The sequence below is a fragment of the Elephantulus edwardii genome, unplaced genomic scaffold (genome assembly GCF_000299155.1).
Source record: "Elephantulus edwardii isolate Elephantulus edwardi_28Jun2011 unplaced genomic scaffold, EleEdw1.0 scaffold00125, whole genome shotgun sequence".
In the NCBI taxonomy this organism is placed as follows: Eukaryota; Metazoa; Chordata; class Mammalia; order Macroscelidea; family Macroscelididae; genus Elephantulus; species Elephantulus edwardii.
This window is the reverse complement of record NW_006399875.1, coordinates 7,781,124-7,805,424: the sequence shown is the minus strand read 5'-3', so window position 1 is coordinate 7,805,424 and position 24,301 is coordinate 7,781,124. Positions and strand designations below refer to the sequence as shown.

Genomic DNA, 24,301 nt, shown 5'->3' with positions numbered 1-24,301 from the left:
CTTTGGAGAGGGACATTGTGCTTGTGAGGGTGGAGGGACGGTGCAGGAGGGGAAAACCCTCTATGACGTGGATTGATTCAGTGACTGGGATAATCGGCATGGGTGTGTCAGAGGCAATGAGATTGGCACAGGATAGAGCAGAGTTTAGGGCTGTTGTACATAGGGTCGCTATGAGTCTCAAACGACTCGACGGCACATAACAACAACAACATTCTTCTATTTTTGTGTATGTGTGTGTGTGTGTGCGCGCGCGTGAGTGTGTATGCATGTGTGTATGCATTCACATTGAGTATGTCTTCCTGTTTTGTTATGTGCTTGGACAGACTGTGTACAAACTTACTGGATATGAGACAGGCACAGGAGAGACACTAAGACAACACTTGAACTCGAGAGCCTGGTGTTCACATCAGAAGGCCTCCCACCAAGCACACACTGCCTTTGCTGCGTTGTGAGGACCTGACAGCATTAGCTAAGGAAAGCAGTGCTGGGAACCTTCTGCCGGACAATGGCCAGCATGATTGAAATGTTATGTAACCTAATCACTTCAACACGTAGTAATCTATAGGAGACCAGATAGCCTTCGTATCAGTTAATATCCCAATGTAGAAATGGAAAATTAAAAAATGGTTGAAAGATCTGGTGGCCTGGTGGTATAAGGCATTGACTGCTGACCGGGTTAGTGATTGGAACCCACAAGCCACTCCATGGGAAACAGCGGTCACAGTCAGCCTTGGGAGCCCCGGGATTGAGCCCTGGTGGCCTAATTCAGAGAGCCGTGCTGCTAATGAATTCACCGTCAGATACTTGAGAGAAAGATGGACAGTATCCTCATGAGCAATTTAGAGCCTCGGAAACCCAGTGGGTCAATTATGAGTCACTTCCAACTCGATGGCAACGTGGGGATGAGTGAGAAGTCTGCCCTGTCCTTTGTGGTCCCGATGAGGAGTCCACTCAAAGGCCGGTGTGTTTATAAGTTAATGAGAGAATCCAAGATGTTGGATAGTGGTTAAAGCTCTTGGCGGCTAATTGAAAGGCCAGAAGTTCGAGTCGTCCCAAATGTGCCTGGGAATCAGGATCTGCTACTCAAATTTTCAAAAACTACTGATTGAGAAATCCGGCATTGAAAGCCTATAGTTGCCATGAGTTGGAGAACTGCTTTGGTTTGATTTTCACTGTGGCTTGTATCATTCTTCTATGAAGACAGTATTCTAGGTAATTGAAGCTATTTGATTACTGTGGGACATATTTCCTGAGTAGTATTGTTGGGAATTTGTATTGTTGAATTTCCTTCTCATTAATGAAATAGAAAGTTTAGTGAGTTTTTCCCTAAGCTACCCTCAAAGTATAACACTGACATCTCTCTTTGCTCTCAGCAGTTATGAATGGGGACACAGAAGGAGGTCTGCTTCCCAGTGAGATAGCTGGCCGCTATGAGACACACTTGACCTCAGTGCTGCCCCCTCAGCAGGGAGCGAGATTTCCAGTGGAGAGGCTGCTGTTCACCAGTCCCTCTGACTGTATTTTCCTCCACACAGGGAGATTGTGCTACGGCTGTCTCCACTTGTGCCCGCTATTAGCTAAAGTGAATGGAAAAGACAGCGCTGTGGGTCTTTGATTTACTCGTGGTATTTCCTAGGCTCAGTTCATTTCAAGTGTCTAGTCAAAATGAAGTAGGAGGTGGGATGATGGCTCAGGTTCCCACCAAAACAAAGGAAGGCGTCTCTGCAGTCAGCTGCTTGGCGAAGGGTTGATGATCTCCTTGAAAGATAACATCTCCCAAACACCAGGTTCTGCCAGGCACATGCGTTTTTCAAGTGCTAGATCTCAGGGGCAGGCAAACCCCAGGCTGCCTCATTCCTCTTACCACACAGAACCATGGGAACGAGGAGAATTTGGCAGCCCAAGCTGGTCTAAAAGAAGTGGTTTCTGCATGTCAAGAGAAATCGTTTTTCTTCAACCAAAGTTACCAGCGAAACCTTTTACTCTTGTAGAATTACTACAATTATCAACTCTTTGCCTTAAATTGACGACAATTTAAAAGTAAGAAGAAAAGAGGAAAAAAATTCACTATTCATCTGTTCATGTGGGGAGGTCAGTTGTTTTATGGTAAGGAGTTGAGCTGCCAGCCCAAAGGCATATAGTTCAAATTCACCAACTGCTCCATGGGAGAAAGATAGGCAATCTCTTCTATGTGATTACCTGCCTCTGGAGGGTCAGCTAATGAGTGAATTCTGAATTGATGATACACAATGATCTGTTTACACCTAGCTACTCTGTAAGAGTCCTCTGGCTTCAGTGCCATCAGAGTTCAGTTGGGTGGTAGAAGGTTTTGAAGTCTACATAGGAGTTCTGCTCTGTTGTCAGGGTCTCCACCATGCTCGGGCCCATGCATTATTGCAGTCACTGTGTTAAGCCGTGACAATGGCAAAGGGTAAGGCAGGGTTCCAATCTGTTGTTCACGGAGTTGCTGTGAGTTTTGGTTGACTCAGTGTCACTTCACAGCAACAACAGTGGTGTCTTGGTCATGCATTGAGTCAGGCATTAAGCTGCTAGTGGAAAAGTTGAAGATTTGAACTCATCACGACGAAAGACGATTCGGTGTATGTCCATAAAGATTTGCAGACTTGGAAACACTATACATAGTTCTTTTCTATCCTTACAGAGTTGCTATGAGTTTGAATTGACTCCATGGCAATAGGTTGGATTGGGTTTGATTTAGTTTGGTTTGGTTTATAGGATAAGAAAAAGGAGTCAGATGGTGGACACAGTTAAAGGCTCAACTGTGAACTCCAAGGTTGGAAGTTCAGTCCCACTGAGAAAGTGCCCTAGGAGAAATAGATGCAACCAAGAAAGTTCTAGGGATAATTCTGCTCTCTCACTATAAAAACAATGTGGGTAGCATGAGAGCAACTTCATCTGACCTCCACTAATTCTATAGTGAGGAGTCTCCATCCACAAGAGTAACAGTACAAAACCTATTCCAGAGTGATCAGGCATGCCCTAATGGTCCCATAGCTTCCTCTGACACCAGCTGTCCCACCCAGGCCCCTCTATGCTCTGCTAACTGCGTCCTCTCATGGACTACAGTGGCCATGCGGAACTCACAGTTTACTGAGATTATTAAGAGAATTAGCAGGCTACAGTTTAGACTGGAAATAGTCAGGGCATAATTCTCCAGCCAGAACATTTTCTCAAGCATGTTCTCAGGTCTTCTGCTGGTTAGACCTGAATCTTGGAGCCTGTTTTTCAAAGCCCTCTTTTTCTTGTTGTTAGGAGCCCAAGTTGACTAGAACTCACAGAACCCTGTTTAGAACGGATCTGACTCTTGCTCTCTTCTGCCCCATCTTCAGCGTCTCTGTCATAGTCAAGGTCATTGTAGGCGCTGCATCAGTCCATCTCATTAAAGGGCTTTCTTTCCCCCAGCCTCTATCTTTCCCTGCTTGGTGTGGCTCTCTTAGTGTCATGGATCCCCACCCCACCCCACCAGCAAGCCTGGAGGAGCACTCTGGTTCTGTGGGGCAGCAGTTCCAGCCCAGCTGGGTCTCACGTGGACCTCTGGTTCTTCACTGCTACTTCTCCTCCTCCTGCTGCTGCTGCTGCTCAGGTCCCGACCCCAGTCTGTCACGTGCAAAAACCTCTGGCCCAAGTGCACATGCTGTACCCTCTGCGTCTCCTTCATGATGATAGAGTGCTGTTTGCTGCCCCTGAACTTGTGCCTCTTTAAACTTGGTCATGCCAAAGCAGACCAATCCTCTTGTTAGCAATCTACATACCTTGTCTGTGTGTCTCCATTCAAATGTCAACATATACCTCATTTACATTAGTTGCATAGTTCTACACAGCTGTGAGGTGAAAAAGCTAAAGATAATGGCTGTGAGAACCTTTTTTTTTATTTTATACTGATTTATTTACAAAGTTTGTATACATTGTTTTTCATACTGTATCTTTCCCATTTCTTTCACCTCTCCCCGCCTATCGAATTATGTGACCCTGTGATTAACACCCCATCCCCATCCTCACCCTTCTGCTCCCTCCTCTCCCCACCTTGGGTCTTCATACTCATTCTACAAAAATGGTTTAATGCAAGGGGAGCTCTGGTGGCCTAGTGGCAAGGAGCTGCAACTACAATCCCAGAGGTGCACGGTTCGAATCCACCAGATACTTTGCCGGTAAAGGAGGGACAATCTCCTCCTGTACCAATCAGACCTGATTTGACGGTACACGCACACAAAAATATAAAAAAAGGAAAAAATTTAAAAAATGGTTTAATGCAGTATTTGTCCTTATGGGAATGAGTTAGTTCACTCAACATAATGTTTGTGAAAGCCGTTTTGGACAATCAGCCTGCTGCCTCACAGTGTCTGGGAGTCAGAACTCACTCAGCAGCACTGGCCACTGGATGAGAAAAGTCTTGGGAAGTGTGAAAGCCTTTCGGATCGACTCCTTTTGAAAGGTTAAGGGAAATAACATAATAATTATGGCCATGTAGGTATAGACTTCTTTATCCTTTGCATAGGAGTTCTAATATGTTGAATTCTATAAGTTGGTGGTGATGGTGTTGTTTTCGTCATGTGCTGTCAAGTCAACCATAACCTATAGTGACCCTGTGTACAACAGCTCTGAACCCTGATCTATCCTGAGCCAATTTCATTGTCTCTGACACACCTATCTCCATTACCCCAGTCACTGATTCAATCCATCTCTTCCAGTCTTCCTCACTTGCGCTGACCCTCCACCGTTCCAGGCGTGATGTCCTCTTCAAGGACTGGTCTCTCTGGAAACATGCTCCAAGCATACCAGAAAGAGCTTCAAAATCCTTGCCTCCAGGGAACAACCTGGTATCGCTCTCTCCCAGGATAGACTAGTTAGTTCTCTTGGCAGTCCATGGTGCATTCAATGCTCTTCTCCAACACCACAACTCAAGAGCATTGATTCTTCTTATGTCATCCTTAGTGATTATCCAGCTGCCTTGTGCATTGCAAGTAATTGTAAAGACCATGGCCCGGGTCAGGCACACCTTAGTCTCTAAACTGACACCATTGCTCTTCAGTACTCTGACAAGGTCCTTGACAGGAGATTTTTCCCAGTGTCATTTGTCTTTTGATTTGCTGGCTGCTGGTACCAAGAGTGTTGATTATAGAGCCAAGCAAGCTGAAGGTAGGCAGGGAGTATTTCAGTGTAGCTTGTTGCTCAACATCAAGGAAATGAGAGCTCTTACATATCCCAGATTCTTCTGTTGTGATTAACAGCCTCTGAAAACCTACTGGCGAGTCAGCTGGGGGTGGGTCCTGCCTTGATGGCAAACAACAACATAGCCCACATCCTAGAGAGCGAGCAGCATTTGGGAAATTTTGTGTGCCTAGTGGAGATTTCAGAGCAATTTAAGTTGTTATATCTTTTAAATGATAATTACTTGTGCCTTTTGTTGCTAGTTGCATCTTTTGTCTATTTAATATCTGCTGCATTATTAATAACAATTTTTAATTGGTCTTTTTCTTCTTTGCCTACAAATATTTCAGAAGAACATCAAGCATTGAATCACATATGGAGAGAAACTTTTTTCCTTAAAATCACACACCTGTTATTTTTAAAAATAATAGGCTAATTCATCCATTACATCCAACACGATGGCTAATGATTGCACTAATGTTACAGGCTTTGAAATGGTTCTTTTAAAAAATACTCTTTTTCTATAATCCATAAATAATTGTAGAGTTAATATTAAGGAGCTGAACAGGAGATTTCAAAAGAGTTAATATATATACTATTTAATCTCTTATCTACCATATCAGATTTCTTTTCCAGCCTACTAGATAAAAAGTTGTGTTGCCAACCCAAAGATACTGTTGTTGTTATAATGCGCCATCAAGTCACTTGAAACTCCTAGCAACCCTATATACAACAGCCCTAAACCCTGATCTATCCTGTGCCAATGTTATTGTCTCTGACACACCTACTACCATTACCCAAGTCATTGAAACAGTCCATCTCATCCAGGGTCTTCTTCTCCTGCCCCTTCCCTCCACCCTCCCAAGCCTTGCAACATGTCCAAAGTATGTCAGATGAAGCTTCAGGATCCTTACTTTCAAGGAGCAGCCTGGTCTCATCCCCTCTAGGATGAGCCTCTTTGTTCCCTTAGCAGTCCATGGTATATTCAATACTCTTCTCCAACACCACAGCTCAAAGGCATCAACTCTCTTTCTATCCTCCCTAATCATTGTCCAGCTCTCTGATGCATAGCAAGTAATTGCAAAGAGTATGGCCTGGATCAGACTCACCTTAGACTCCAGACTGACATCGTTTCTCTTCAGTACTTTGGAGAGATCTCTGACAGCAGACTTTCCTAATTCAATTAGTCTTTTAATTTCCTGGTTGCTGGGACAAAAGATGTTGATCGTGGAGCCAAGCAAACTCAATCTCAATTAACAATCTCAGTCTCTTCACCATCTGTCATAATACTGCCAATCAACCGAGTTGGGAATCTTTGTTTTCTTCATATTGAGCTTCAATTAGTATTTAACCTTTAGTCCTTGACCTTCTGCTGCAAGCACCTCAGGTCCTCCTCAGTTTCAGCAATTAGGTCTACCTCTGAGAAGAATGGGAATCCCAGAACACTTAATAATGCTTATGTGAAACCTATACTTGAACCAGGAGGCAGTGATCAGAACAGAGCAAGGAAACACTGCATGGTTCAAAATTGGGAAAGGTGTATGCCAGGGATGTGTCCTATCTCCATACCTTTTCAATTTATATGCAGAACAGATTATCTGGGAGGCTGGGCTCTATGAGGAGAAGTGTGGCATCAGAATTGGAGAAAGATCTATCAACAACCCAAAGACAAACAGTTCAAACCTAGCTGTTGTTCCATGGAAGAAAGATGCACAGTCTCTTGCCTTGTGATTTACAGCCTCTGAAAACACACTGGAGGGTCAACCATGAGTCAATTCTGACTCAAGGACAGTGAGTTGTGTTTTTGTTTTGTTTTTGTCTTATTACTAATATAGTTTACACAATAAGTCAAACTTACCAAGTTGAAAGTCTAAATGTTATCCTTCTACTCACCTTATCCTTCATTCTATCAACTTGTTAAGAAGAAAGACATTGAGGGCCTGAGTTGCACCTAATAATGACACTGTTTACACTTGACATAGAAGGAAATCAATTAAAACTATCAGTTCACAAATTGGTACATTTCCTTGACAGGTAACATTTACGGAGCATTTTATTAGCCACTTCACATTTTAAATTGAATTTCATCTTTGAAACTTCCCAAAGGGGAAGGCTTATATTTACTTTTGTGTCTGACAGACATTTTAATAATTTGCCTGAAGACCCACATCTTAAAGTTTAAGCATCCAGATGGTCCAGTTCTGAAATCCACACCCTGTAGACATTGTGTATCTCACCTCGCAAAACATAACTGAGGATAAAGCATAAGCCATCCTGGTTCACCTATTAAATCTGTTGTTCGCTTATCCCTTTAATAACTCCATTCTAGTAATTAGTAATGATGATAATTCAAAGATACCAATTCTTCAGTTTTCCTTATTCACTGTCCAGCCTCCACATACATGTTAGTCAATAGAAAATGTCATGGTTTGGGTCAACCACACTTATTCCTTAAACTGACATCCTTCCTTTTTAGCAACTTAAAGGGTTTCTTGTCAGCAGATTTGTTACTGTTGCTGTTGTTGCTGTGGAGTTGTAGACGACTCATAGTGACCCTATGAATGAAAGACCTGAACACTTGTATAACTTTAATCTTTTCTCCACATTCATTGAGTTTCTGGAGGCAAGCTGTTTTGGAAGTAAATTTCACGCATTAAAATATGTAGTTTGATTTCTTAATTGTTGCTTCCATGGGCATGGATTCCATGGACCCAAGGAAAAAGAAACTTGACAACCGATATGTAATCTATACTGAAAAGATTAAATAGACCTCTATTTTTAAATGTTGCATCCTGAACAATGTCTGCTTTAGATGTTTGTTCTACAGTCCATGTCAGATAGAAAAAACGAGGCAAGAGAGAGAAGAGGAGAAGCTGGTCCCAAATAACAAGCAGGCCTTTATTGAGTAAACCAGAGAGGGGCATCACGTGATGCACAGAGAAGGTCAGAATGGCCTGCAGGCAGGCAGACAAACAAAAGCAGTTTTCTTTTATTGGGGCTGTTAAGGAAATTTAGAGGGGATTATAGATTACTCAGGAATTTGGGGGCAGGGATTCCATCAGGGTGCGATCAGGCCCAGGGCCTTTTCAGGATCTGGTCTTCTAGTCATCTTATCAGGACATGGTCAGGCCTTATTATAATCTAGGGCTGGGGCTAAATATTTGAGGTAGGCGGAGATCCGCAACATTCTTTGTCCAGTTCATAACCCACTGTTGTTGTTATTGCTGTTAAATGCCATTGCGTTGTAGATGACCCGTAGTGACGCCATGAATGAAAGTCTTGAACACAAACCTTTCATCTTTTCTCCAAGTTCATAGTTTCCGGAGGCAAGCTTATTTTGGAAGTGGATACCACTCCTGCTTCCAAGCCTCTTTTATTTGGGACATCCACCAAAAGCAAGCCCAAGGTGGGGGTAGGCTCTAGTCTCAGCCCCAAACCAGACAACACACCTTAGCAGAATCTGGCTGTCCCGCTCATCTTCCCAGCCTGGAAATAACTCACTGTATTCATTCAAAGGATATATTACTATGGGTCACTTGGTTAAATTTGGAATTACAAGGTGACACAGTCCAAATAAACATCAAGACGCTTGAGACATAGTCTTTTGAAAGAACGTCAGTCTCTTCTCTCTTCTGGTTCTCCTCAGCCCTACAGTTCTAAGTGCCTTCTCCTTCCAAATGTAGAACACACTGATTTGCATTAATGCATCAGTCTTTTAAATTAGATCTCAAATGACATGTTACCATCAGCATGTAGCAACTAGGCCCTCAAGGTCGATCTCCTTAATGCAAACTTTCAAGGTACGTTTTTAAATGGAGAAGGCATGTCCCAAGAGGAGTTCTGTTGCAAGCTACAGTGTCATTATTATAATTTTATGAAGACTGTCATTAACATTCAAATGCTATTGTAATTGGATATATTATAAATCATTCATTGATCTTGATATTCATTTAATGGTAACATTTAATTCCTTGGGAAGTATACTTTATTTTGCATATTTCTTCTATTAATTCTTTACCTACTTCTCCCCCATGACATTTAAAAGACTTGGGTACTTGCCACCATGTAAGGAAAGGGAAAGGGAACACGCATTGCCTCTTTCTGGTAAATGATTTTTAGATGCTTTCAGGGCCGTACCGTGAATTTTAGAAGTGGTTCAACATAGTGAATGATGTGTCAGGGTTGTGAGGTAGGTCTTCACCCCCTCATCACGCACATCCACAGCTCCATTCACAGGAGACTATCTACACCTGGAATAAGAAGGTGCTGTTGGTGATGAAACCAGCTGGAAAAGTATAGGACATGATTTTATTTTGGTTGGTTTCTCTTTATTTTGTGTGTGGGAAACATCACTATGCATCTTATTTCTTAGACTATGTCTCCATCGAGATACCTGAAATTCACTCTTAAACTCTCCTACGTTCCCCTTGTACAATCCAGAAAAACCAGACCCATTGCCAGTGAGCTGATTATGATGCACAGCGACTCTCTGTCAGGTTTCTAAGTCTATAAAGAGTCCTCATCTGGGACCACTGGTGCATTTGAACCACTGACCGTATTGTGAGCAGCACAAGACGCAACACACTATGACATGACACCTGGGAGGAATATCAGTGTGAGCCACTGACCCAGGAATCATTGACTAATGTGGATTAATGATCTGAGGATCATGTCATGAGCAAATTTAGGTGACTCCTACTGGTAAGAAGTTGCACTGGAATCCCAAAGGTTAAATGTTTGAATCCACTAGCCGCTCTTTGGGAGGAGGATGGGCAATCTCTTCCTGTGTGATTTGTTGTTGTGATTGTTGTTGTTGAGTACCATTGAGTTGGAACCAACCTAGAGGCAGTTAATTGCACTGGATGATATTGTCCATCTTTCTCCTGTGGAGCAGTTGGCAGATTTGAACCTTGTGTATTTGGGGTTGCAGCATAAGTTCTTACCACTAGGCCACCACAATTCCCAGTGTGATTTATGGCCTCTGAAAACCTGCCTTAGGGTCAGCAATGGGTCATTTCTGACTTGACAGCATACAATAACAACTATTTAGATTGTGTCACTTAAAAAAAAATATTAGGTGGGAGATTTACTCAACTCAGCTTCAATTCAAGAAATTCTTTTTCCTGCAAACATGTCAAATGAAGTTTTGAGTTTTTAAATATTATTAATTTCTAAACCTTCTTCATCATCCTGAACTGAAGCTCTGTACCCATGAAGCAGTAACTCCTCCTTTCCCTTTCTCCTAATCGATGGTAACTGTTAATCTAATTTCTGTCTCGTGCTTTATCGATTCCAGCTATTTTGTGTAAGCAGGATTTGACAATATTTATATTTTTGCATCTGGCTGTTTCTTTACTTAGCATAATGTTTAGATGTAAACATTGATTATTTGTCTCTTGAAGGAAACATTGATTGTTTTTCATAATCTGAATCATATGGGCACAAAGAGAAGGAAACTACCATGTGACAAGATTTGGGTTTCAGATCTTCTTGCACAGTGATGCACAAGAGAGAAGGTGAGGCAGGAAAGGAATCAGACAGACCGAAGTGTAGAAAGAACAAGAGTTCTTCTGCCTGTTGGATACAGAGTGAACAACAGGAGGGAGACGTGGAAAATATTTATCTCTCTGCTGAGTAGGAGAGGAGGCGGGAAAAAATACCATATTAAATAAGCTAACTTGCCCTGCTGCTCCTTGGAGGCAAGGATTCTGAGGCTTCGTCTGACATACTTTGGACATGTTGTAAGGAGGGACAGGTCCTTGGAGAGGGACATCATGCTTGTGAGGGTGGAGGGACAGCACAGGAGGGGAAGACCCTCTATGAGGTGGGTTGATTCAGTGACTGGGGTAATCAGGATGGGTGTGTCGGAGAAAATGAGATTGGCACAGGACAGAGCAGAGTTTAGAGCTGTTGTACATAGGGTCACTATGAGTCGCAAGTGACTCGATGGCACATAACAACAACGACAACAAGTTGCCCTGAGTTTTTTCCCCAGAAGCTTTATATTATTGGTAATAGTTTGGAGACTTAAAAGGGTTTTGGGATGAACACAGGTTGGTGTGCAAGCAGATCTGGGAGGAAAGCAGGACAGAGGGGCAATGTAGAGGCCAGCCCCTCACACACATTCATAACCACTCAGGAGTCCTGCAAGTGAAGTAAACCCAGCTCCTCTCAAGGTGATTCCAAGTCAAGATGGCCCAACGTGTTTCTGGGTAGAACTGCACTCCACGAGGGTTTCCATGACTGGTTATTTTGTTTGTTTTTGTTTTCTTTTTGCAATTTAGTCACTATACCTTTCTTTTGTACTTCCTCTAAATCTGGAATCTATTTGAGTGTGTTAACTCCATTCAGGGACTCTTGTAGATAAAAGAACTCAACCAACAGACACAGTGTCAAGGAGCTGCTTCTGCTGCACAGCAACCGTTGGGTTCCTGAGGTGGTAAATCTCACCTCAAGAGACTATCTTTCTCCCACGGGGAAGCCAGTGGATTCAAATAGCCAAAATTTTGATTAGCAACACTACACATAAGGCAGGGAGCTCTGGTGGCCTAGTAGTTAAGAACTTGTGTTGCAACCCTGAACATACACATGGTTTGCATCTGCCAGCCGCTTTGTAGGAGAAGGAGGCATAATCTCCTCCCATGCGATTAACTGCCTCTGAAAACTCACTGGAGGGTCAGGTATGGGTCGGTTTTGACTCAATGGTATTCAGCAACAACAGCATATGATACACTGCTCCACCAGGGATCCTTGCGATGAATTAAAAAATAAAAGATGATGTAGAGAAGAATTGAAAATCTATTTCACATTTTCTGATCTAGTACTGTTGAGGGGCAAGAGACAGTGGTGGGAGTCAGGACCAAAAATGTGATCACCCTAGTTCACACATGTGAATATTTAAAATGCAACAATTCCCAGTATTTGGTTACAACCCTGAAAAATGTGTCACACATTGTTGAGTAGAATCAACACCAATGCACTAAAAAAGTTTTTAATGAAGATGATCTGATGACTTCAAAATCAATAGCAAAAGAAGGGTTCCACTGTCACATCTGCATTTCCCTAAATAGATTAAAACAGGACCCAAGATTCCATTATAAAAGTGGTTATATCAACATTAATTAAGGTCACAATAAAAAACGTGTGTGCTCATTATACCATTAAAAATTCAGTTTGCATTCATTTTGTTTTCCCTTTGAATGTTTTGGAATAATATTTTAATAGCTTAGTTCATTAAGTATGTATGAATGGAATATGTTATCTATGTCATGATGAATTAGAAATATTAATAAAAAGATCAAGTATTGCTAAAAATATAGCTTTAAATAGAATAGTAGGCAGGTTGAATATATAGGTAGATATATAGGTTCATTTACTGCATTATCTGCTTTCAATTCAGATAGCTGACAGGTTCACAAGAAGGATGGATTTATTATTTATATATCTGGGTGCGTTCATTATTAAGAAAATTAAACTCATAGAATTCTAAAAGAGTGCAAATATACATGCATAGAAAACAGAAGATGCTGGGACTACCCTTCTTTCTCTCCTGGTCCTATTTTCCCAGGAGGTGTAATAAAAGATATTTGTATTTCATACATTAGTGACTTAAGGTACATGAATTCTGTGAGAATTTCAACTAATTAGACTTACATTTGGTAGCTGAAAATAATTTCTATAAACATATTTTGAATAATCTAGACACTCACTGAGTAAGAATGACTTTCAACCTGATTAAATTTCTAAGTTGGTACAGGAATAGCCAGTGTAGCCCCTGGATACCTTCTTACTATTCACCAAAGGATTAATTTTTCCCCTAAAAGAAGTGTATTGCTCAGTTTTGAAAAGCACCATGTTAGCTAATTTGAGAAACACATTGTGTATTATCCTTACTGTTCAGCCAACAACCACTGATTCAACAAATCCATCTCCTGTGCATCCAACATTACCATACATCCTAATGTGGAGAGAGCATGTTCCTTGTCTCTCAGCTGTAGCATAGGAGCAGCCCTTGTGGGTCACTCGAAGGTGGACAGGTTACGCACTTGACCCCTAGCCGGAAGGTGGCAGCTCACACCTACCCCGAGGTGCCTCCAAAGACAAGCCTGATGACGTGCTTGCAGACGGTCTTGAAAACATTTTCTCTTTTGTTCTACTTTGTGACCCTTGGGGTCACCATGAGTCGGAATATAATTGACAGTAACCACCAGAAAATATGACAGCCCTGTGTTGAATCATCTGTGGAATGACAGGCTGTTGGTTGTTTCGCTTTGTTTTTTTAATGACTGAACCATCAATTGCACTTCCTACCAGCAGTGTACGAAGGCACTGATTCCTGTGTGTCCTCACCAGCAGTCATTACTGTCCCAATCTTTTATTATAATCCTCCAGTTGTTGGAGACTCTAACTTATAACAACTGTGTGTGACAGTAACATTGGCCAGTCCAACTCTGTTCTCCCACCTGCTCCTGTGCTCAAACCCACTGTTGCAGGCTCTGTCTCCCAGAGATGGCAGTGCTAAACAGTATGATTAGAGTAGCCTCCAAGGTGGTGATATTTAAGCACCTTTGAATGAACCCGGGGATTTCTATGTGCCCTGACCCATCCCAGCAACGAATGAATGTTCTATAAAAAAAATCTGCAAGGGAAGGCTTGAAATTATAATCTCTCCATCCTTAGAAACATCTAACATTTTAAAAAGAGAGCATTATTAAGTGAATCATGTCATATTTATATAAAATACAGAAATATCCAAATGCAGCTATGCTAGTCAAAGCTGTTTGAAACAGTCTGTGTACTAAACCCACTGATATCTAGTTAACTCTTATTCCAATTGGTTTCTGAGGATGAGCGTTCATGTTAAAGACTGCCTGTCATTATCCTGTACAGAAACTGGTGGGTTCAAACCACAGACATTTCCATTAACAACCTAATCCTTTACACACCAGGAAACTTTTGTATCATACAGCAACCTAATTTTCTGGTTTTTTTGTTTCCACCTTAAATTTTATAATTGATCAGACATCCAGAGTACAACATGAAGGACATACACCTGGAAATAGTTTCCCCACCCCTTCATTAATTTAAAAATATTTCTTTATTTAAGATAATGTTCAGGAGCTCTGGTGCCATAGTGTATAATGTCTTGAGCTATTAACTGAAAGGTCAGCATTTTGAATCCATCTGGAACTCCATGGGAGAGGATAGACGGTAAGATTTACAGCCTGAGTTTCCGTGCATTGGAATCAGCTCAATGGCAGTGTGGTTTGTATTTTGAGGATCCTGAGACTTTCCAGGTTTGTTACTGATGTTGTCAATCATATGTTGTTGTTGTTGTTATGTGCCATCGAGTCATCTGCAACTCATAGCGACCCTAAGCCCTGCCCTGTCCTGTGCCAATTTCACTGTCTCTGACACTCCCACTCTCATCACTCCAGTCATGGAATCAATCCACCTCATAGAGGTTCTTCCTCTCCTGCGCCGTCCCTCCACCCTCCCAAGCATGACTTCCTTCTCCCAGGACTGGTCCCTCCTTGCAACATGTCCAAAGTATGTCAGATGAAGCTTCAGGATCCTTGCCTCTAAGGAGCAGCCTGGCTTCACCATCTGCAGAATGAACCTGTTCATTTTCCTAGCAGTCCATGGTGTATTCAATACTCTTCTCCAGCACCACAGCTCAAAGGCATCAATTCTCCTTCTGTCCTCCCTAGTCATGTCCAGCTCTCTGGTTGCAAAGTAATTGCAAAGACCATGGCCTGTATCAGTCCCACCTTAGTCTCCAGAGAGATGCCGCTGCTCTTCAGTACTTTGGAGAGGTCCCGAACAGCAGGCTTTCCCATCGCAATACATTTTTTAATTTACTGGCTACTGGTGCCAAGAGTGTTGACTGTGGAGCCAAGCAAAGTAAAGCTGTGAACAGTCTCAATCTCTTTACCATCCATCCTGATGCTGCCAATCAGCCCAGTGATACAACATGTATCAATCATATAGCATGCCTATTATGAAGCTCTCATGGCACAGTGATAGAAGCCTTCAACTACTAAATAAAAGGTCAGTGGTTTACAACAGCAGGAACATGGAAATAGCCCAAATGTCCATCAGCGAATGAATGGGTTGAGAAACTGTGGTACATGCATATCATGGAATACTATTCAGAACTCAGGAGCAATGATTTAGAAAAATATAATGTGCAAGAAGGTAGTGAACATATTGCTGAGTGAACTTAGTCTCATCAGAACAAATACTACATAAGTCCATAATTGTAAAAATAGATGGATAACTAGTAAGAGGTGTATAAATGCCCAAAGAGCGGAGGGGAGGAAGCAGGGAGACTAAGGGTGGGGAGAGGGGGAAGCCACAGGGTCACAGAGTTTGGTGGCAGAGGGAGGGGTGAAGGAATTAGGAAAGATCTGGTGTAAATCTGGAAATACTGGGTAATAGTGGGCATCGATCAATGGTGATTCATTTTATAAAGCGTGGAGTATGGGAATGACCATATGAAACACACTGTGAATGCAGGAACATGTGAAACACAAGGTATATAAATTCTGTATAGAAACCAATATAAAATAAAAATAAATTTAAAATAAAAGAAGTCAGCGATTCACTCATACCCGCTGTTGTACTGGTGAAAGATGTGGTTGGTTTCTGTAAGGTTGTGCAGTGTTTGGAAATCCTTCGGCAAGTTCTGTGCTGTCCTCTTGTGAAGCTGTTATTATTTACAATCAACCGACACAGGATTGGGTTAAGACTCATGGTATCCCAACACTCATTATAAGTTATTTTCTTCTTTTTCCAGATCTTCCCCTCTGGATATCTTCCCGTCATTCCTTCTGGTTCTCATTTAGTGTCTGGTCCCTTTGATATGTTTGAAGTGTTTCTGTACTAAGCATAATTTTAACATTTTCGACATCAATCCTGCAGACCTTTAAGATGCTGGTTAAATTTAATAAATTGAAGGAATGAGACACATCCTCATGCCTTTTGCTCCCTCAACTGATACATGCCATGTGTATGTGGCGTATTTTTATGAAGAGAAATGTCTGAGACGCCCATCATAAAGTTAAAAGCACTTACCCAGAATTTGGTAGCTTGAAAGAAAATGCATTTGAATTTTTATTGGCAGGCCGTGAAAGCAAGGAAAGGCAATAAAAGCCGAAGAGAACATGCTTTTGCTTTCTCTCTCTCTCCTGTCTACCCCTTAATTCAAGGCAGTGCAACTAATTGTAGCATAGACTTTGTATGAAAAATATATATTTTGGTTAGAATAAACTTAATGGCTTGGAACCATCAACAGCCACCACCTTGTGACTCAAGCCAACTCTGCATCACGAACCAGCACGCTGCCTGGTTCTGCACCTTCTTCATCCTCACTGGGTCATCTCATTGCTGTGTCTGTTGTATCTGTCTCACTGATGTTTCCGCCCATTTCCATCGACCCCCTCCTTAACCCGTCTAGGGATTGATCTTTCCTGCTGATGCGTCTAAAGTAAACGAGTCACTGTCTGGTCATCTTTAATTGCAACGTATGTCTTGGGGTTTTTCCTTCTGAGATTGATTCTTGCCCATTTCTTTTTTTCTCATGAAAAAGTGGTGTCTTTGTTCTTGCAGATAAGGAGACAAGGGGGCATACAGCTTCTGGTGGACCTGCTGGATCATCGGATGACGGAAGTCCACCGCAGTGCCTGCGGAGCTCTGAGGAACTTGGTGTATGGGAAGGCCAACGATGACAATAAAATTGCCCTGAAAAACTGCGGTGGCATCCCGGCACTAGTGAGGCTACTCCGCAAGGCGACGGACCTGGAGATCCGGGAACTGGTCACAGGTTAGAGACCTCTGTTTGTTCACACTGTGGTGGATTTGCCATATCAGTGTCCTCTTTTCCAGCGGGATAGAAAGTGTGCAGAAAACCAAATACTAAGATGCAGGGCCTTTCAGAGTGTGAGCCAAAGAGGAGCCTGCTAACTGTTTCCAAAGGTATAAGCACATGGATAAAGTAGTGTCAAATGTGAAACATCCATACTCATATCTAAGCATTGCAATCCACTAAACATGACCCTCACTAAAACGCTATGATCGTACCTCAGTTCTTGACATTTATTTTACAAATAGTGACTCTACGTACAACAGATCTGAACCCTGTCCCATCCTGTGCCATCCTCCTCATCTCTGACACATTGAAGTTCATTGCGCAGTCACTCTGTCAATCCACCAGTTGAGGGTCTTCCTCTCCTTCACCATCCCCCCACCTTTCCAAGGAAAGCTTCTCTGAGCAACAAAGTCTATGAGGGAAAACTTTGTCATCTTTGCCGCCAAGGAACACTCTGACTGCACTTTCTCTAAGACACATCTGTTTGCTCCTTGGCAGTCCATGGAATATCCAGTACGCTTCTCCAATACCGCAGTTTAAAAGCATACATTCTTCCTCTGTCATCCTTATTCAATAAACTGATGCAAAGACTGTGTGTGGGAAGTATTGAAGACAGTTGTTAGTAGTCAGTTTTTACTCCTGTAGAGTGGAGGAATGGGTAATAGGCATATATTCTGGTTTATAGTGCAGTTCACAGCACAGACCTTAAGGTAAATAAAGCAAATGTCTTGTACATACCATATCTAGCTATTGAAAGACAAAAGGTTATGTTTACCCATTAAAGATGTTTCGAGAATTAAGCATGAAAGAAAGCCTTTCTGTGACTATAAGATTTTGGGTCTTGTAGGATGGAGATGACAGGAGTATCACTTCTCGCAGTGGTGATGATTTGAGGAGCGAGTCCAGGTCAAGCATTTAGCACGCACTTTCCTTGGACCCTGCATGAACATGAGAAATGGCGGCTCCCAGCTCACATCCCTTCCTTTTGGAATGTGTGGTCTTTGTTAATGTGCTCATGACTTATATGGTTACAATGCAAGATTTGAGGTGAATGTCTCATTTTCTTTTTCAGTATGGTCATTGTTGTCTGAGGGGGTTCTTTGTTTTGGGGGTCATCAGTGCACCTTTCGTGCTGGTATTTGCCAGATGGACAGCAGAGTTAACTTTCAGAAAATGACCTTGTAAACATCCGTGATTGACTTTCAGTCTCAACAATTCCTCGTCTCTGTGCTGACAAAGACTATGTGGGTTTGTTTATTTAAGATGATACTTAAGGCAGAGAGTTATACGTTATTCCTCCCTTGGGCAAATCTCTCAACCTTAGCATATCTTCTAAAACTTACACCCTTTACTATTAAGGTTGAGGGTCCCAGTAGGGCACTGGTTAAGGAGTTGGTTCTTACCCAAAAGATAGACAATTTCAGCCCATCAGTGCTCCGTGAAAAACAGACATGGCCGGCTGATTCTGTAAGAATTTCCAGCCATGGATACACTGTCGAGCATTTCTACTCTGTACAGATGTCACACCGAATTGGAATCAACTTAAGAACAACAGAAAATTATTGTCACATCCTTTTACGTACTTAATTAAATTAGAACTACAAGCGACCTCATTGAGGAAGACCCTTAACCAGGCGGATTGACACAGTGACTGCGTCAGTGGGCCTTAGGGTGTCAGGAAGTGTGAGGATGGCACAGGATCGGACAGAATTCAGATCTGCCGTTCATAGGTTCGCTGTGAGTCATGCTCAACTAGTCATACTCAGCTCACCTAACAACAACAACAACAACAACACCATCAAGTCCAGTCTGACATATGGCAGCCCTCTATTGGGTTTCCAAAGCTGGAACTCCCCATGGGGGGCTACTGCCCATCTTTCTCCACATGAGCTGATGGTGGCTTTGAACCTCTGGGCTTTTGGTTGGCAATGCAGCCCCTTATGTACTACAGCACCAGAGCTCCTTAAATCAGAACTAGATTCCCTCCTTCTCTTCTTATTCTTCTCTTTCTGTAACATACAGAACTATCTTTTGAGGGGAAGAAATTTTTTTTTACTAATTTTAATGAAAGTTTACAGAGACTTAGGGTTTCCAGTCATTCATTGTGGCACTTTTCTCCCTACCCTCCCCCTCCCCCAATGCACTTTTCTCCTTGATAAGTAAAAGAAAAACTCTTTCATTGCTATCCAGTCCCTCCCCCACCAAGGCCCAAGTCCACTGCACTGTGCAGCCTTCATTCTGGAATCCTATCATGACAATAATACCTAATCATATATCCCTTTTAAACAGTTCTCTCCCTCATCTGTTGCAAAAATACATCATCCCTCCCCTTCTTCTCTGTCTTCCCTCAACCCCATTGTCAGTCCTGTTTTATAATAGTGACCCTATGCAATATTTGGAGGGGGAGAAATTTTGAAAGGTAGTAATACTACTTAAGTAATATTTTGCACTAAATAGATGTTGTGTGAGATGAACATATAAGATGAAGTTGAGTTTCATACCTGGGATTATACCTTGCTGTTATAGGCCTGTTCTCATTTCCACAAGTTCCGTTAAAGGACACAGGGAAAATGAAAATGACAATGCTTTTTATTGTTAAGATCTTCCTAATGGATGCATGACATCAGCAGAAGTAAGAGCACATCTACCTTGTACCTGATGCATCTTTGTCTTGATTCAGGAAGACTTAGATTTTGTCAAAAGTTCCACTTGCTCCCATACAAAGCCCTTGTCTGGCAGCTTCTTGAATGGTGACTTATCTCATGGGCAAGAAATCTTAGCTGCATGCAGAAGGTGGAAATGATTGAAGGCTTTAGGAGGGAAGACAGTGGAGATGATCTCCTGGCCAGGACGTCTTCGTGCACTGTGGACCATGCTGCTTCTCATCTATAAAGTGACGATAAAGGAATTGATAGCTACTTCATTCCCTTAACAGGGGTTCAGATAGCCCCTGGGGTCATGCATTCTATACACCTGGGTCTACTCCGTATCCAGTTGGGCAATGTTCAGAATGTCTATGGGAGCCTCTTTTGACTGTTCCTGAGGCAGATAACAACTTCACAATGCCAAGAACATTCTTTTGCTGGTAGCATTTGTTGTTGTTGTTATGTGCCATCAAGTCGCTTGCGACTCATAGCGACCCTGTGTACAAGAGCTCTAAATGCTGTTCTATCCTGTGCCAACCTAACCATCTCAAATGCACTTATTCCCACCACTCCAGTCACAGAATTTGTTATACAGACACAGCTTTACCCATCTGGCTGTCCTCCTTTTGAGAAGAATCACGCTTTATACCCAGGACCAGCCACATCATGGCTTGATGCCTCTCTATCAATGTGTAGCTGAGCCTCTTCAGCTCACCTTCTAGCAGAAGTCGTGTTCTCTGCCACCTTCCAAGCCATCAGAGCCATGGTGTATTATTGAGAAAAGGACAAGGAATGAAGAGTTAACTGTGGTTGCCCCTGGAGTAAATGTTTTCCACCTTCTACATACAGGGTCTTACTCAGGTTGGCAGGACTTGCAATACAGATTCTGCTGTTGTCAAGTAAAGGATGCTGCCAGGACATTGAGAAGGTAAAGCTCGTGATTTGTAGAGTTATCCCATGGGTACTGTTGAAAGGCAACAAGCATGTTGGTCAGGCAACCACTGGAGAATGGAAACGGGCAGTGGACATGTGAGAAGGCCGCACAGAGAGGAGGAAAGGGTGCTGCAGAACTGAGTTCATTCTTATTCCAAGCATCCATCAGCAGGACTCCGGTGATTTCTGTTTCAGTGCTGCATCAGTGACGCGCAGCTAACCAAAGGTGACACGACTCCCTGAAGCAAAAAGAAAACGTGCCAAACTGCGTTCGCCTCAAAGAGCGTTAGAGTTATTTTTATCTTTATCGCTGCCCATGGCTGCCTGGCGTGTGCGCTGTGAAGTTCAGATTGTATCGACTCTGGAAGTCTTGCTAGCTGGCTTTCAGTTCAGCAGCCTTGGCTTGGGAGTCCTGGTGGCACAGTGTGTTGCGTGTTGAGTTGGGCTGCTAACCCGGCGTGTTGGCTGTTCCCATCCACCAGCTGTTCTACATTAAGACCATGCCTCTCCAGCCTCAGAAACCCAAGGGAGGATCGTCCGGAATTGACATGAACTTGAAGGCAGTATGTCTTGGCTTGCTTTCTTTTGCGTTGTTATCTTTAGTCCTCATTTAAGATAATCAGAATAAGTAAAATTCAAGAAGAATCAATACGTTTTAAATGAGATGCTGGTGAAGAATATTAGACGTACTGTTGTTGTCAGCTGGATGGATGCAGCCTCTTGCATCTTGAGGAGAGGCAAATAGGGAACGCTGGGGTACTTGTGGCTTTCTTTTTGCCCACGTGGGTGTCCACAGAGCAGACTTGCTAGATGACTTGAGGGTCTCTGGCCCAGAGTTTCCCAGCATTTGGGCGTGCTGGAATCTTAAAATACCATAGGACCTTGTAACAAGTTCATTTGCAGTACTGGTTCCCCCTGGCCACCTTTGTCCCAGCGACCATTGCAGTGGCTCACAGGTCCCATAGATTAAGTGGATCAGTGGCTGGGCAAGGTCTTTCCCGAAATCTGAGCCTAAAGTGTGTTTGGGGCCTTTTTTCCCCTTCGTTCTTTTTTTTTCTTTATGTTCACTTTTAAATCATAAATATTATACTGCAGGCCACAGGCATGACAGGCAATGTTGTTGTTGTTGTTATGTGCCGTCGAGTCTTTTGCAACTCATAGCGACCCTATGTACAACAGCCCTAAACCCTGCTCTATCCTGTGCCCATCTCATTGTCTCCGACACACCCATCCCGATTACCCCAGTCACTGAATCAATCCACCTCATAGAGGGTCTTCCCCTCCTGCGCTGTCCCTCCACTTTACCCAGCATGATGTCCCTCTCCAAAGACCTGTCTCTCCTTACAACATGTCCAAAGTATGTCAGGTGAAGCCCCAGAATCCTTGCCTCCAAGGAGCAGCCTGGTTTAACCCTCTCTAGGATGAATCTATTTGTTTTCATGGCAGTCCATGGTACATTCAATACTCTTCTCCAGCACCACAGCTCAAAGGCATCAATTCTCCTTCTATCCTCCCTAGTCATTGTCCAACTCTCTGATGCATAACAAGTGATTGCAAAAACCATGGCCTGTATCAGGCGCACCTTAGTCTCCAGAGAGACACTGTTGCTCTTGAGTATTTTGGAGAGGTCCCTAACCGCAGACTTTCCCATCGCAATACGTTTTTTTTATTTCCTGGCTACTGGTGCCAAGAGTGTTGACCATGGAGCTGAGCAAACTGAAGCTGTGAACAATCTCAATCTCTTCACCATCCAAAAGTGTTCAAAAACTCATGTGTTGGCTAACAGGCTTCTGAATGTATCACTGAGATCCATGGAGAAGGTAGCAAGGAGATGTATCGGCTACTGCAGCCTTAAAACAAAGTTGGTGTCTCTTTGGACCTTAAAATTGTTCCTGTGCAGTTTATTTTATTTTTGTTTAATCAAATAAACAAGAGGGGTTTTCCCCCCTATGGGGGAAAAAATGACATAGGGCCCTTGGGCCTGTTTTTAATTGTGTTTGGACGAACATTCTTCTAGGTCGTATAGCCCTGGTGTGTCCACCTTCTGTACAAAGGTAACTCGCGGTTGCTGTGAAGCTGAGCACTGTGACACTGGTGTGTCAAATGTGAAAATTGTTACCCATGGTGGACAGTGTTTGGTGGTGCTCCCCAATTAAAACAAGCTTGGAAGCAGGAGTGGCATCCACTTCCGTAAAAAGCTGGCTTCTGGAAACCCAATGAACCTGGAGAGAGGATGAAAGTCACGTATGCAAGCGTCGAGGACTTTCGTTCATAGGGTTGCTATGAGTTGCCTGTGACTCGATGACACACACTCTCTCTCTCTCTCTCTCTCTCTCTGTCTCTCTCTCTCATACACACACACACACTTCTGCAACTTTCCAGAGAATACGATGCAGTGCTGAGTGGAAAGTGTCCCCTCCTTGCATTACAGGGAGCCCTGTGGGTGGAGGGAGATATGCTGGGTTGTCTCTCCTGCCTGTTGTCAATTGCATGAAAATAAATGAGTGTGCTAAAAAACAAACAAACAAAAAAAAAAAAACAACGCGAGAACAGAAAGGGAAAGGGGAACAGTGTTCCTCTCTGACTCCCTCGATAGTTATTTCTAAACTATGATGTTTTAGGAACAAATATTCAACACAGCTGTCTTGTTGTTGGGGGCCATCTAGTCAGCTCTGGTCCTGGAGACTCTGTGTATACAGACTGAGAGAAACCCCGCTCTATCTGCACCCCCTGAGCCTTGCAGTCCTGCTGTGCTGGTTAACCTGTGCAATTGCAGTGTTGTGTCAATCAATCTTACGGACGGCCTTTCTCTTAAGGTGGCTTTCTCCAGGGACTAGAAAACAGGCATGCAAATCCTCCCTCCACCCACCAAATTGTGCAACCCTGTGGTTTCGCCCCTACCCATGCTCACCCCTCTGCCCCACCCCTTTTCCTTTTGGTTTGCCATACGTGTTTTACTAGTTTTCCTTCTATTTTTACAATAATGGTCTTATGCAGTATTTGTCCTTATGAGACTGAGTTAGTTCACTCAGCATAATGCTCTACAGTCTCTCCCAAGTTACATAGCATTTTTCAAAATCTTTGATCCTGAGTGCTTCAAAGTATTCTGTTGTGCGAATGCACCACAATTTCACAGTCCGTTCAGTTGTGGTTGGACATTTGGGCTGTCTCCGTGTACTTGTGATGGTAAACAGTGCCGCTATGACCATTGGTGTGCAGATCTCCATTTGTATCTCAGTTCTAATTTCCTTGGAGTAGTACTATTCCTAGCAGTGGAATAATAGCGAGACCATACAGAGTTTCTATGTTCTGTTTTTTTAGGAAATGCCACACTGCATTTTTTAAAGTGCTGGTGCTGAGAGTAGTCCGCTCCATAGCAAGCTTGTAGGACAGTGTAGGACTTCCCAAGAGTTACCACGACTATGATCTTAGAGAAGGATATACCACGTCATTCTTCCTCAGAGAGGTTGGTGGTTTCACACTGTCAATCTTCTGGTTACCAACTGGGTGCTTTGACCATTGTGCCATGAGAACTTCTTGTAAAAGCAAAACATGCCTTTAAAGATTGACTCATTTTATGAAGACTCGTGGCAAACACAGTGTGTGTGAATTTCGTACACAAACCAATTTTTAAAAAATTTACTGATTTTTAGAATGTACCTAGGATTTGTATCCACTGAATTTA

At 42.8% G+C, this 24,301-nt stretch overlaps 1 protein-coding gene across 2 annotated transcripts in view; it reads left to right on the top strand.

The window, feature by feature from the left end:
- CTNND2 (catenin (cadherin-associated protein), delta 2) overlaps nt 1–24,301 on the top strand; it is a 1,564,764-nt gene that overhangs the window by 1,146,276 nt on the left and 394,187 nt on the right. For both annotated transcript variants that reach the window (XM_006893173.1, XM_006893172.1), the window contains one exon: nt 16,780–16,993. In XM_006893173.1, the coding sequence (XP_006893235.1) occupies nt 16,780–16,993 (214 nt within the window). The remainder of the gene's footprint in view (nt 1–16,779; nt 16,994–24,301) is intronic.